Genomic DNA, 11,044 nt, shown 5'->3' with positions numbered 1-11,044 from the left:
GTCTCATGTATCTACTTGAGCTAAGAGGTGCACTCTTCGCGAGTATTGTCTTATGTCCCATAGTCCAGTCTAATCTGTGTCTGAAGCATTGGCCTCGGGAATGGTTTTAGTTTTGGCCTAACAGAGTCTGGGGGCCGTGTCTTCCGGGGTCCCTCCAGTCTCAATCAAATCATTAGGTCTGGTCTTTTTACTAGAATTTGAGTTCTGTACCCCACTTTTCTCCTGCTCCATCAGGGACTCTGTTGTGTTCCCTGTCAGGGTGGTCCATTGGTGGTAGCCGGGCACCGTCTAGTTCTTCTGGTCTCAGGCTGATGAAGTCTCTGGTTTATGTGGCCCTTTCTGTCTCTTAGGCTAATACTTTCCTTATGTCTTTGATGTTCTTCATTCTCCTTTACTCCAGGTAGTTTGGGAACAATTGATGCATCTTAGATGGCCACTCACTAGCTTTTAAGATCCCAGGTGCCACTCACCAAAGTGGGATGCAGAACATTTTCTTAAAAAAACTTTGTTATGTCAATTGACCTAGATATCCTCTGAAACCATGGTTCCCAGACCCTTGCCCCTGCTACTCTGTCTCTCCAAGAGTTTGGTTGTATTCAGGAAACTTCTTAGCTTTGGTTTTAGTCCAGTTGTGCTGACTTCCCCTGTAGTGTGTGCTATCCTTCCCTTCATTCTAAGAGTACCATTTATTTATTTGCTTGATATTTATGATTACAAAGGCAATGTAGTACAGTGATTACAAGCATAGGCTCTAGACTTGGACTAACTGGTTTAAAAAACCAACTCTATCACTACTAGCTGTGTATGACCTGAGGAAGTTATTTAACTTTAATTTGTGCCTCAGTTTTTTCAACTTTAAAATGGAGATAATATTTCCTACCGCATTAGAGTAACTGTGATGGTTAAATTAAGTAATGATGCAAACTGCTTATGCTCAGTGCACTGGTGTTTGGTATTTATGTCTAGTGACTTTCTCAATGATTCAGTAGGCTAGAGAATGATCCAAAGTCTCTGGGTGGTGTAAACAGTTAATGTGCTAGGCTGCTAACTGAAAGGTTAGAGGTTCACAGCCACCCAAATTTGCCTCTGAAGAAGGCCTGGCATCTGTTTCCAAAATATCAGCCATTGAAAACCCTGTGGATTACAATTCTACTCTGACACACATGGGATTACCATGATTTGAAATGTACTAGATTGCAATGTTTTGTTTTGTTTTTTTTAATTGATGACTCACTCTGGATATAGTGGGATATGGTGGATTTTTGTGTTGGCAAGTTGAAGGCAAAATCCTTGGCTATTCTGCCCCCTGAAAGAAGACCCCAAAATATAGGATATTATATTAAAATTTTAGTGGCCATCAAAACCTATTATTTTTATTGAAGGTTGGCTAATTTTTAGGAGAGGCATTCTGGGATTTCAGTTTAGCAAAGTAATCAGGAGGGATTTCTGTTCTATTATTGAAACCTTTTTTGAAGTGAATGTGTTATGAGGAAAGGAAAGTTTCTTACCTAAGTTTTATTGCAGTTTTTTTTTGAAGTAATAAAATAAACATGCTGTGTTAATGTTGCTCGGGTAAGTTGCACCCTATAAAATGTTAACTTCTCTTTCAAGTGAAATACTGACTTACTATTTCAGTAGAGATCTCGCTAACATTTACTTTTAATCTAGAGAAAAAAATTAACTAGGTTTGATCTTTTTATCGATATGAATTATTAATAACTTGTGGAAGAACACACTGTATGTTCAAAATGTAGCTCTAATATAAAGCAATACAGACGTATTTGTTTTATTCAGTAAATCCTAAATACTGTCCTTTTACAAAACAGGCTTTTGATGATTAATTAGGTAGACCATACTTAATTAGGTAGAATGTATAATTGATTGTGCTAAGAAACGTCCAGTCTATTTCTAACTTCTCTTATGTCTTGCACACTCATATATAGCCAAGGAACAGATCCTTCTTGCTTCATTAAGATCCTCTCTTCTCATTTTTACACAAATTCATACTGAATAGAAACTGTTGAAATAAACAGTCTTCTGAATCTTTTTCCTCCAAATATATTACATATTGCCACACACACATACACACACACACACAAAACGTTGCCCTAGAGTAGATTCCAACTCATGGCAACCCAATGTGTTTCAGAGTAGTACTTCACTCCATAGGGTTTTCAATGGCTGTGATCTTTTGGAAATAGATCACCAGGTCTTCTGAGGTGCCTCTGGGTGGATTTGAAGAGCAAATCTTTCAGTTAGTAGTCAAGTGCTTAGCTTTTTGTAGCACCCAGGGAATCCTATATTGCCACCAGATAAATCTTACTTAAATACCTCTGGTGGTACAGTGGTCAAAGCGCTCAGCTGTTAACCAAAAGGTTGGCGGTTAGAACCCACCAGCTGCTCCATGGAAGAAAAATGTGGCAGTCAGCTTCCTTAAAGATTACAGCCTTGGAAACCCTCTGGGGCAGTTCTATGCTAAGAGTCAGAATTGACTCAATGGCAGTGTTTTTTTTTTTTTTTTAAATATACTCTTTACCCATATCCCAAGTAAATTTTACTGATTTCTCCATAGGAAAGAGTCTAACAGTCTAATGACCTTTACTTCCTGGCTAAAAGTATCTCATTATTATTCTCCTATGTGTATCTTCTTTCAAGACTTAATTCAAGCCCTGCTTCTTCTTCCAGCTGTTCTTCATCTTTTTCTATTTTAATTGGCCAATCCTCTAAACTCCTGAGGTAATATTGATTGTCTCTATTGTTAATTTGATGTTTAGCATTTATATTCTTTAGTTGTTGTTGTTAGTTGCCTTCCAATCAATTCCAACTCATGGTGACCCTGTGTGTGCAGAGTAGAACTGCCCCATAGGCATTTCAAGACTGCGATCTTTCTAAAGCACACTGCCAGGTCTGTCTTCCGAGGTGCCTCTGAGTGGGTTTCAGGTGGGTTTCAGCTGTCAGCCGTTCAGTTAGTAGTCCAGTGCTTAACAATTTGTACCACCTAGAGAGATCTTTCTTTAGTTGGGGGTGGGGTATATATCATCTCTTTTCAACCACCTATTTTACTTTTTTAAATTTCTGCCAACTAACCCAGTACCTAATAAAAGTTCAAATCATGATCAAAATGATTTGAAGTCTCTTGTTATACAATCTTCAGATGTATTTTAAGATATTGGGATGATATAAATTCTAATGAAAAATAATCATGATGTAAATTTAAAGTAAAATAATTTTAGACTATATCATTTGGTAAATGGAGAGCTACCATGAAGTTGAATTAAAACTCCTTCAGGTCAAAGGAATACAAGCATAGAGATGAAAAAACACCCAGCAATTTACCTCAAGCTGCCCTTACCTGAATACCATGCCTTTGCAAGAACTTCATGACTTGGCAGGCTTCGCAGGTTGTCACAGTGTATGTTCTCTGCGGAGCCAAGGACAGCATTTAGTGCTACTTAGACCAAGAGCTCAGGGCACTCAGATTTCTACTATTTTCCACTGAAATAGCCATAATAGGTTTTAAATAGTGGATCAGCTTCCCTTTTGGGGTGATATGACACAGACTTGAAATAAGAGACACAGATTCAAATCCTAATTCTGCCATTGCAGAACTGTATGACCTTGGGGAAAGTTATTTAACTTCCTTATACTTCCATCTATAAAATAGTGGTAATGAAACAACTGCCTAGGGTGATTATGAAAATTAAACAGAGTAAAATGCAAAAGGTGTGACACATAGTTGATATCCACTGGGTATGATTTCCTGTAGGTTCCTTTTATCTGCCAGTGGTAGGTGTCATTTACTGGGTGCTTAAATCTGCACTAGGCACTGTTCTAAACACTTTATATCATGGGTATTAACACATTTAATTCTTGAACATTCTTATGCATTACTTATTATTATTATTGTTATCACTCTGGTTCACATATGAGAAACTGAGCTACAGACAAGTAAAGTAACACAGCTATTAAGTAGCAGAGCTGCGGTTCAAACACACCCTTTTAACCACTGGAGAACATAACATCTCCCACTATCTGATTATTTCCATGGACCACATCCTATGGACAATTTGAAAAGCAATCTCATTTTAATATACTACTAGCCTTGTTAAAACATAGTTAGGAGAAACATACAGTGTATTCCGTAGTCAAGTATAAATCATTTAAACTTAATCCATTCTTTTGAATTAGTCACACCATTGCTCCCTTTCAATTGTGAGCATTCCAGCCTTGCTGGTACTTACTTGGACAAGAGCACACTTTTTATTCTTTGTTCCAGAACCTATGCCAATCTTATGTCTTCTTTGTTTTACTGCCTATGAATAATTAGACAAAAAAAAGTTTTCAAACATTTCCAATAATCTAAGGAAAAAAAACAATTTTTGAAAATCCACAAGTAGCTATCTAGGAAAACTTATCAAGTTAAGAGATGTTATCTGCTGCTCTAGGTGTGGGTGACTTTATCAAAACATTTCGCCCACTTTTAAATTTCCACTTGTTTGTTAAAACCTAAGGCCTTATTTGGCTGCCACTTACAATACAGTGTTTTTAAGTCAAGTTCCTGGCACCTAATTTTAAAAAGATTTTGTGAAAAAGGAAAACTGCAGCGTGCTCCTGTTGGGAGAGTTTCCCCTGGCCCTCTGCATCATTATAAAGAAAACTGCCTGTTTATTGAAACCTCATGCACTTTTGGTGAGCTTCAGCACTTTTAATTTCCATTTCCTAAGGCATTAATTTTCAAGCATGGTTTTGAAATACTGCAGGGTTTTTCAAGATATTTTAAGGGGGTGGTAAAGAATTCTCAAAGCAAAATTAATTTTTATTTTTACAAAGCAGCATGTATGTAGTATGTCATTTGGGGATTTGGGAGGGTAATTGTAGATGCTAGGATATTGAATCAATAATGACAGGATATGGAGACCTACAAAGAGTCTGTCAACTGGCTTCTACAATGAACTCCGTTAACATGTGCCAGAGCAATGAGAGATTTGCAGAAAGTTGTTTTGCTCAGTTTCAGTCCATGTTTAACCACATCCCTCAATTAATTTTTAATAGGACATTGTTGTATCTCCTATTTTAGCTTAGTTGTGATCAACAAAGTGCTCAGTCTCTCTGAACATCCACATGACATATCGTTTATGAGAAAACCAGCTTGTAAATATTTCACTCTTTTTAAGTGCCTTATCTAAGGTCCCCAAATGCAGGAACTAGAACCTAGAATCTCCTGAACTCAATGAATTTCCCAATACACAGCCCAGATCATTCTTAGTAATATGGATTCCTTTATTAGGTCATGGAGAGTCGCCTTTCCCTACCTAAAGCCATTCATTTAAATATCTCCAGCCTTAAAGCTCTCATATGGGTACTTGAGCTACACTTTGTCATGTCAATTGTTTTGCACTTGTCATCTACCTTACTAGACTATAAGATCCCTGTGGGCAGGGACAGCATCAAGTTAATCTTTAAATAGAGCACTCAGTATGGTGACTGCCACAAAATAAAGGCATATGAATGTCTATTGGATGGAATTGAAACTTTAGGTAACGGGAACATATTTCTAAATTATATTTTGCCATGCCAGTGGCAATCAGCTTGTTGAATCCTAGTTTTTCTCTCTTTATCGTATTATCTAAAGTTTTTATGTCTTAGAACTTGAAGAGGTTTAATATCTACCAACTGCTGTACTTTTTTCCTGCACAGAACTCTCTCACTGCTTCCTTATTCCATTGGCACATTCTAGTCTCTCAACTTGGGATGTACTTCTTTCTCTTTGAATCTCTCCTTCTTCAGCTTTACTCTACCTTGGAGCTCCCTCATCACTTATGCATACTATGTTGTTGTTATTAGTTGCCATGGAGTCAGCTCCGACTTATGGTGACCTAATACATAACAGAACAAAATGTTACCTGGTCATGCACCATATTCATGATCTTTTGATACGTTTAAGCCCATTGTTGTGACTATTGTGTCAATCAATCTCATTCAGGTGTATTTTTCGGCACCTGAGTATATTACTTACCAGGTGGTGTGCTATCTTTTTCTGAGCATTGTCCAATCCTTTCTGTTAAATTACGAGCTCCTCTAGGACAGGCATTGGACGCCTGTTTTGTACAACTCCTAAAGCAGTTATCAGTATGTATGTGTATACATATACATAAATACACACACACACACACACACACATATATATATATAGACAGAGAGAGAGAGAGGCTGTTAATTCATTAAGGGGCCTTTCCACTAATGACACACACTGGTGAAACTTTTGTACTGGTATAATTTCTCTAGGAACAACAATAGTCACACTCTGGTTTTTAAAATCTGAGTATTTGCATAAATATTTTCTGATTAACTTATGGTATACATATCCCACCGACAGGAAAGATGGACATAGTTGTTGATGTTATGCTTCTGTGAACAGAATCAGAATATCCTATTCATTTTCATTTTAAAAGCAAGAAATTGAAACTTACGGTGGAGAAACTAGGGAGGGAGATAAACTAAAAAAACCAAACTGTTTGCTAACGAGTCGATTCCTACTCATAGCGACCCTATAGGACAGAGCAGAACTGCTGCACAGGGTTTCCAAAGAGTGGCTGGTAGATTCGAACTGCCAACATTTTTGCTTAGCAGCCAAGCTCTTAACCACTGTGCCGAGGGAAGGAGATCAGAGAAGCTTAAAATTAATCAAATAATAATCACAGAAACAATAAAAAAAATTGAATCAGACTATTCTAATCTCCATTTTATCTGTATGCATTTCCTGCTTCTTTTTTAAGTTATTGGGTTTTTAAAAAAATATATAAAAAAATTGTTTTGAGCCCAAGATATGTAATTTGATTTTAATCCTGAACCGTCATAGCATTACTAGACTGCTCAGGACACCCTATTCAAATGTTTGTATTTTCTTCCACTGTTTTTTTAATGTCTACACTTCTAGTGTCCATGTAATAAGACTTCAACTAGCCTTGTCACTTACTTGGATGGTTATATCACTTTTTTTTTCCCCCAGTAGCAAAGTAAATAGGCAAGAAGTAATTTTTTTCCCTTTTATATCACCTCTGAATAAGTTCGTTGAAACTATAATAACATAGTGATCAAAATGAAAATCTTACATCAGAAGACCATAAAGGAAACAACTGTGAAAAGATAGATTGATTATATGCGTTTCTAGATGAATACATAAAATTACCTATAACATAAGCAATACTTAAAACTTCAAAATAATGTTTTTTAATGAGTTTTATGAAAACAGCCTGTTCCTCTGGAGGGTCATTAGTTTAAATGCAGAGATAACAAATGCCATTGGTGGGTCTAACTAGAGTTCTGTGCTTTGAAAGGGCCATAATTAGCAAAGTTGTAGAACACAACGGCAACCTATAATGTATTCAATATGCAGGATTTTGAAACCTTTTGTTCGATATCTAAAAGGAGAGAGAGAAAGAGGGGGAAAAAATAGTCCACTTTGTTTTCTTGAGATTTGTCTTATAAGGTGCATCAGACTGAGTTTAGCAAGCAGGGAAATATTTCACCTTACCTAGCTAGGGCTTGTTTATTCTTCCCTTGTAAAAACCAAAGAACTAGCATTTTTTTTTTTTTTTTTTTTTATGAACGTGGACTGTAGGGAGATAAATAGCCCTTGCGGGAGAGGAAGGTCAAGTTCAAAGTTTTTCTTTCCTTTGGATTCAGGAACAAGCAAATGGAAAGACTAGCCAAACAGCCGAGCAGCAGGCATCTGATGGCTAAGCCCTCCCCCCAGGACTTTTTATGTACATAAGCAGAAGTCACTGGAGCAGCTGCAGCGCATTAGTTCCAATAGTTTAACAGGCTGCTTTGTAGCGCTGACAAAAGCCGTGCTAGCGCAGTGGCTTCCCTCCATGTTCCTTTGCTATGCTATCTCCTCAGTGATCTTTGGCAAGGGGCTGGAGAGCAGACGGGTGACGTTTGATAGGCTTTCGAGGGAGAGTGCGCTCGTCTCCTCTACACCCAGTCCCACCGCCAAGGAGAGACTGAGGCAGACGACTGAATCAACTAACAGCGGCTGGACCCGACTTGCTTTCCTGGACATTTCCCCGTACTCTGAGCAAGGCAATCGCTGGAAAGAAGCCAGGGAACCACGTTGCTCTGGATTATTGCCAACTGTACAAAGTTGACCAGGATCATGGCTCAGCAGACTACCAGCCCGGACACCTTAACAGTACCTGAAGTGGATAATCCACATTGTCCAAACCCGTGGCTAAACGAGGATCTAGTGAAATCCTTGCGGGAAAACCTGTTGCAGCATGAGAAGTCCAAGACCTCAAGGAAATCGGTTTCTCCCAAGCTCTCCCCGGTGATTTCTCCGAGAAATTCCCCCAGGCTTCTGCGCAGGATGCTTCTCAGCAGCAACATCCCCAAGCAGCGGCGGTTCACGGTGGCACATACGTGGTAAGGCTTTTTTGCACAGATCACACAAAAATGGTGGCGACTATCCCGCGTTGATTTTTGTTCCCTCCTCTCCGTGCTTTCATCTTTGAGGGCTGGGGAGTAAAGAGCATCTTCATTCCTCACCTGTGATTTATCAGAAATAATCTATCTTAACAATAAATCCCACAAATGTCCAAGTCAGGCAAGAATTCTTGAAATCTGAATAGGAGTGGTTGAGGTGGGTGGTTCTCAAAGTTCAAGTTCTATTGCAAGTTCCTACAAGAAAACTGGATTCCAGATGTCAAATAAGAAGGCAGTTTTACTCCCATACCTACGTGGCCCATTTCTTTGATTTCTTAAACTAATTTCCCTTCCAGTTCCTCCAACACTCTTGGAAATAAAGGACCAGAAAGGAAGGGAAGAAAATCATAGTTTGCTGTCTTTTCTTTTATGATCCCCAGATAAGCAGACAGAGATGTGCATAGTTGTGCGTGTGTGTGTATGTGTGTGTGTGATGGTGTGTTCATGGAAAGCCCCTTGTCACTACTAAGATTTTAATGGATTTATAATCTCAAACATCACTTTCCAAAGGAAAGAAGAAAGGGATTGGGGATTCTGGCAGAAAGTTGCAAGCTGATATGTGGTAATATTGTTATTTTCTTTGAATTTAGATAGTTTGAACATATAGGCAGTATTTTTATCTTCTTTATGAATATTCTTATCTTCTTCAAAATGAGTAAACTTGTTTTCTGCATATTCTTCCATGTAGGAGAATCTTGATACTTTCCTGCTTTTATAAAGACAAATATTAAAATAAACTACTGTGATGAGCTTATTATGGAGTTTCTGCCTAGAAGAAGCGTTTCTGGATTGTGATCAGTGTGAGAGGGGCTTGTGATGCATACTTGGTAACTGTATGTAATACTAGTTCCTGTGTACTACCTCCATATTTTGGTAAAATGAGTATAAATTAGGACAAAGAGAACATGGCAAATTCTAAGCATAACAAAGAGACAATAACTAGCTTGCCAGCTGAGAAACTGACTGACTGAATGATTTTCATACAGTTATTCCATAGCAAACCAAAGAGTATACTGGGAGTGGATAAAACAGAAAAATTTCGAGGAAGGAAGCAGCAAGAAGTAGAGAGACTCAAAATCTAAACTAGTGATAAGGTCATACCAAGGAATGCATTAATGTCACAATGAAAGTAGATAACAAGGGACATGAAAGACATGTCATACCGAAAGAAATGCTCAATATCCAAAGTCTACTTTTAAATAGCTAGCTCTCTGATAGGGGCCCAAACCCAAATCCACTGCCATCAAGTCAATTCTAACTCATAGCGACCCTGTAGGACAGAGTCAACTGCCCCATAGGGTTTCCAAGGCTGTAAATCTTAAGGGAAGCAGACTGCCACATCTTTCTCCTGCAGAGTGGCTGGTGGGTTCTAACCAGCAACCTTCTGGTTAGCAGCCTAGGGCTCTAGCCAATGCCCCATGAGGGCTCCTCTGATAGGGGCAGTGTTCTTATTTTCCCCAAGATCTTAACAATTAGGTGGCATTTCTGAGTTTAGTTAGATATGCTCATGAGAGGGGTAAAACAAACATTGAATGTTTGAATCTTCAAGTGAGGAAAAATGATTGATGATTTCTGTCTGAGGAGGATATTGCTGAAAAATTTGTCAGAGGCAAGCACTGAATGAGAGAAAAGCATTGGTAAACGTCGGGAGATGTTTTGAGGGTGATGGATGGCTCAAGACAGCATCAGGTGCCAGAGCAGGAAATTTGGCTTAAGGCCTTATAGAGCCAGCACTAGAATTGTGGTATCCAATGTCCCTTTTGGTTGAACTGCTTTAATAGTATAATTCCTAAACTGTCCCCATTATCAAATGGGCAGGCCTTCAGCTCAGCTGCTTGATTTCTGTCTGAGTGGAGCAACCTAGAGTTCAACGGAAGGTTATCTGAATTATTTGGACATGTTGAGATGTAAGGAAGGCAGGAAATCTCCTGAAAACAGACTTTCTTCTGAAATTTCTGGCACTTCCTTTTCTGATGCTGTTTGGAAAAAGTCCAAGAGCACTATTTCTGCCAGTATTTCGTTTTGGTGTATCTGGTCTCAGCCAGATCAGGGAGACATACAGAGAGCAATGGAAATGAAAAATAAAAATCATATTGATTCTCAGTAACTCAGGAGGAAACAGTTTCCCTTGTGGACTCAAACTATCCAGTGAGGGAGTTGGAAAGAATAGCTCACATTTTCCACATTTGCTCAATGAGCCCCAAGACTTTCCTAATATCAACAGACATTTTAACAAATATCATCCCACCTGTGCTTTCATGATTAGTATTAAACAGCATGTCAGCCTTTCAAATTACATTTCAAATTGTTCTGATGTATATGTTTGTTATCTAAAATGTGGCTATTCCCATCACATTCAAATCCTCTGCTTTGGCTAAATTATCAGCCATTTCAATATATGTCTTATGTACTCCTGCCTCAAAATGTTGGTTCATGCTTCTGACTGCACCTGGTATTCCCTTCCGTTCCACATGCGTATATTTAATACCTATTGAGTCCAAAGTGCTTAGTTTGTAACTACTGATTATAAAGCTGAGCAAGAGCCATTCCTTGGCTTTGA

The 11,044-nt window shown here is 38.5% G+C and overlaps 1 protein-coding gene across 1 annotated transcript in view; it reads left to right on the top strand.

Annotated features, from left to right (window-relative positions):
• Positions 1-8,158: 8,158 nt before the first annotated feature.
• Positions 8,159-11,044, top strand: part of PDE4D (phosphodiesterase 4D) — an 889,016-nt gene continuing 886,130 nt past the window's right edge. The window contains exon 1 of the mRNA XM_004380493.2: positions 8,159-8,424. Coding sequence (XP_004380550.1) covers positions 8,159-8,424 — 266 coding nt within the window. The remainder of the gene's footprint in view (positions 8,425-11,044) is intronic.

This window comes from Trichechus manatus, unplaced genomic scaffold, assembly GCF_000243295.1.
Source record: "Trichechus manatus latirostris isolate Lorelei unplaced genomic scaffold, TriManLat1.0 scaffold00074, whole genome shotgun sequence".
In the NCBI taxonomy this organism is placed as follows: Eukaryota; Metazoa; Chordata; class Mammalia; order Sirenia; family Trichechidae; genus Trichechus; species Trichechus manatus.
Note: the sequence above shows the minus strand (reverse complement) of the source record. Positions and strands in the feature narration are given on the sequence as shown.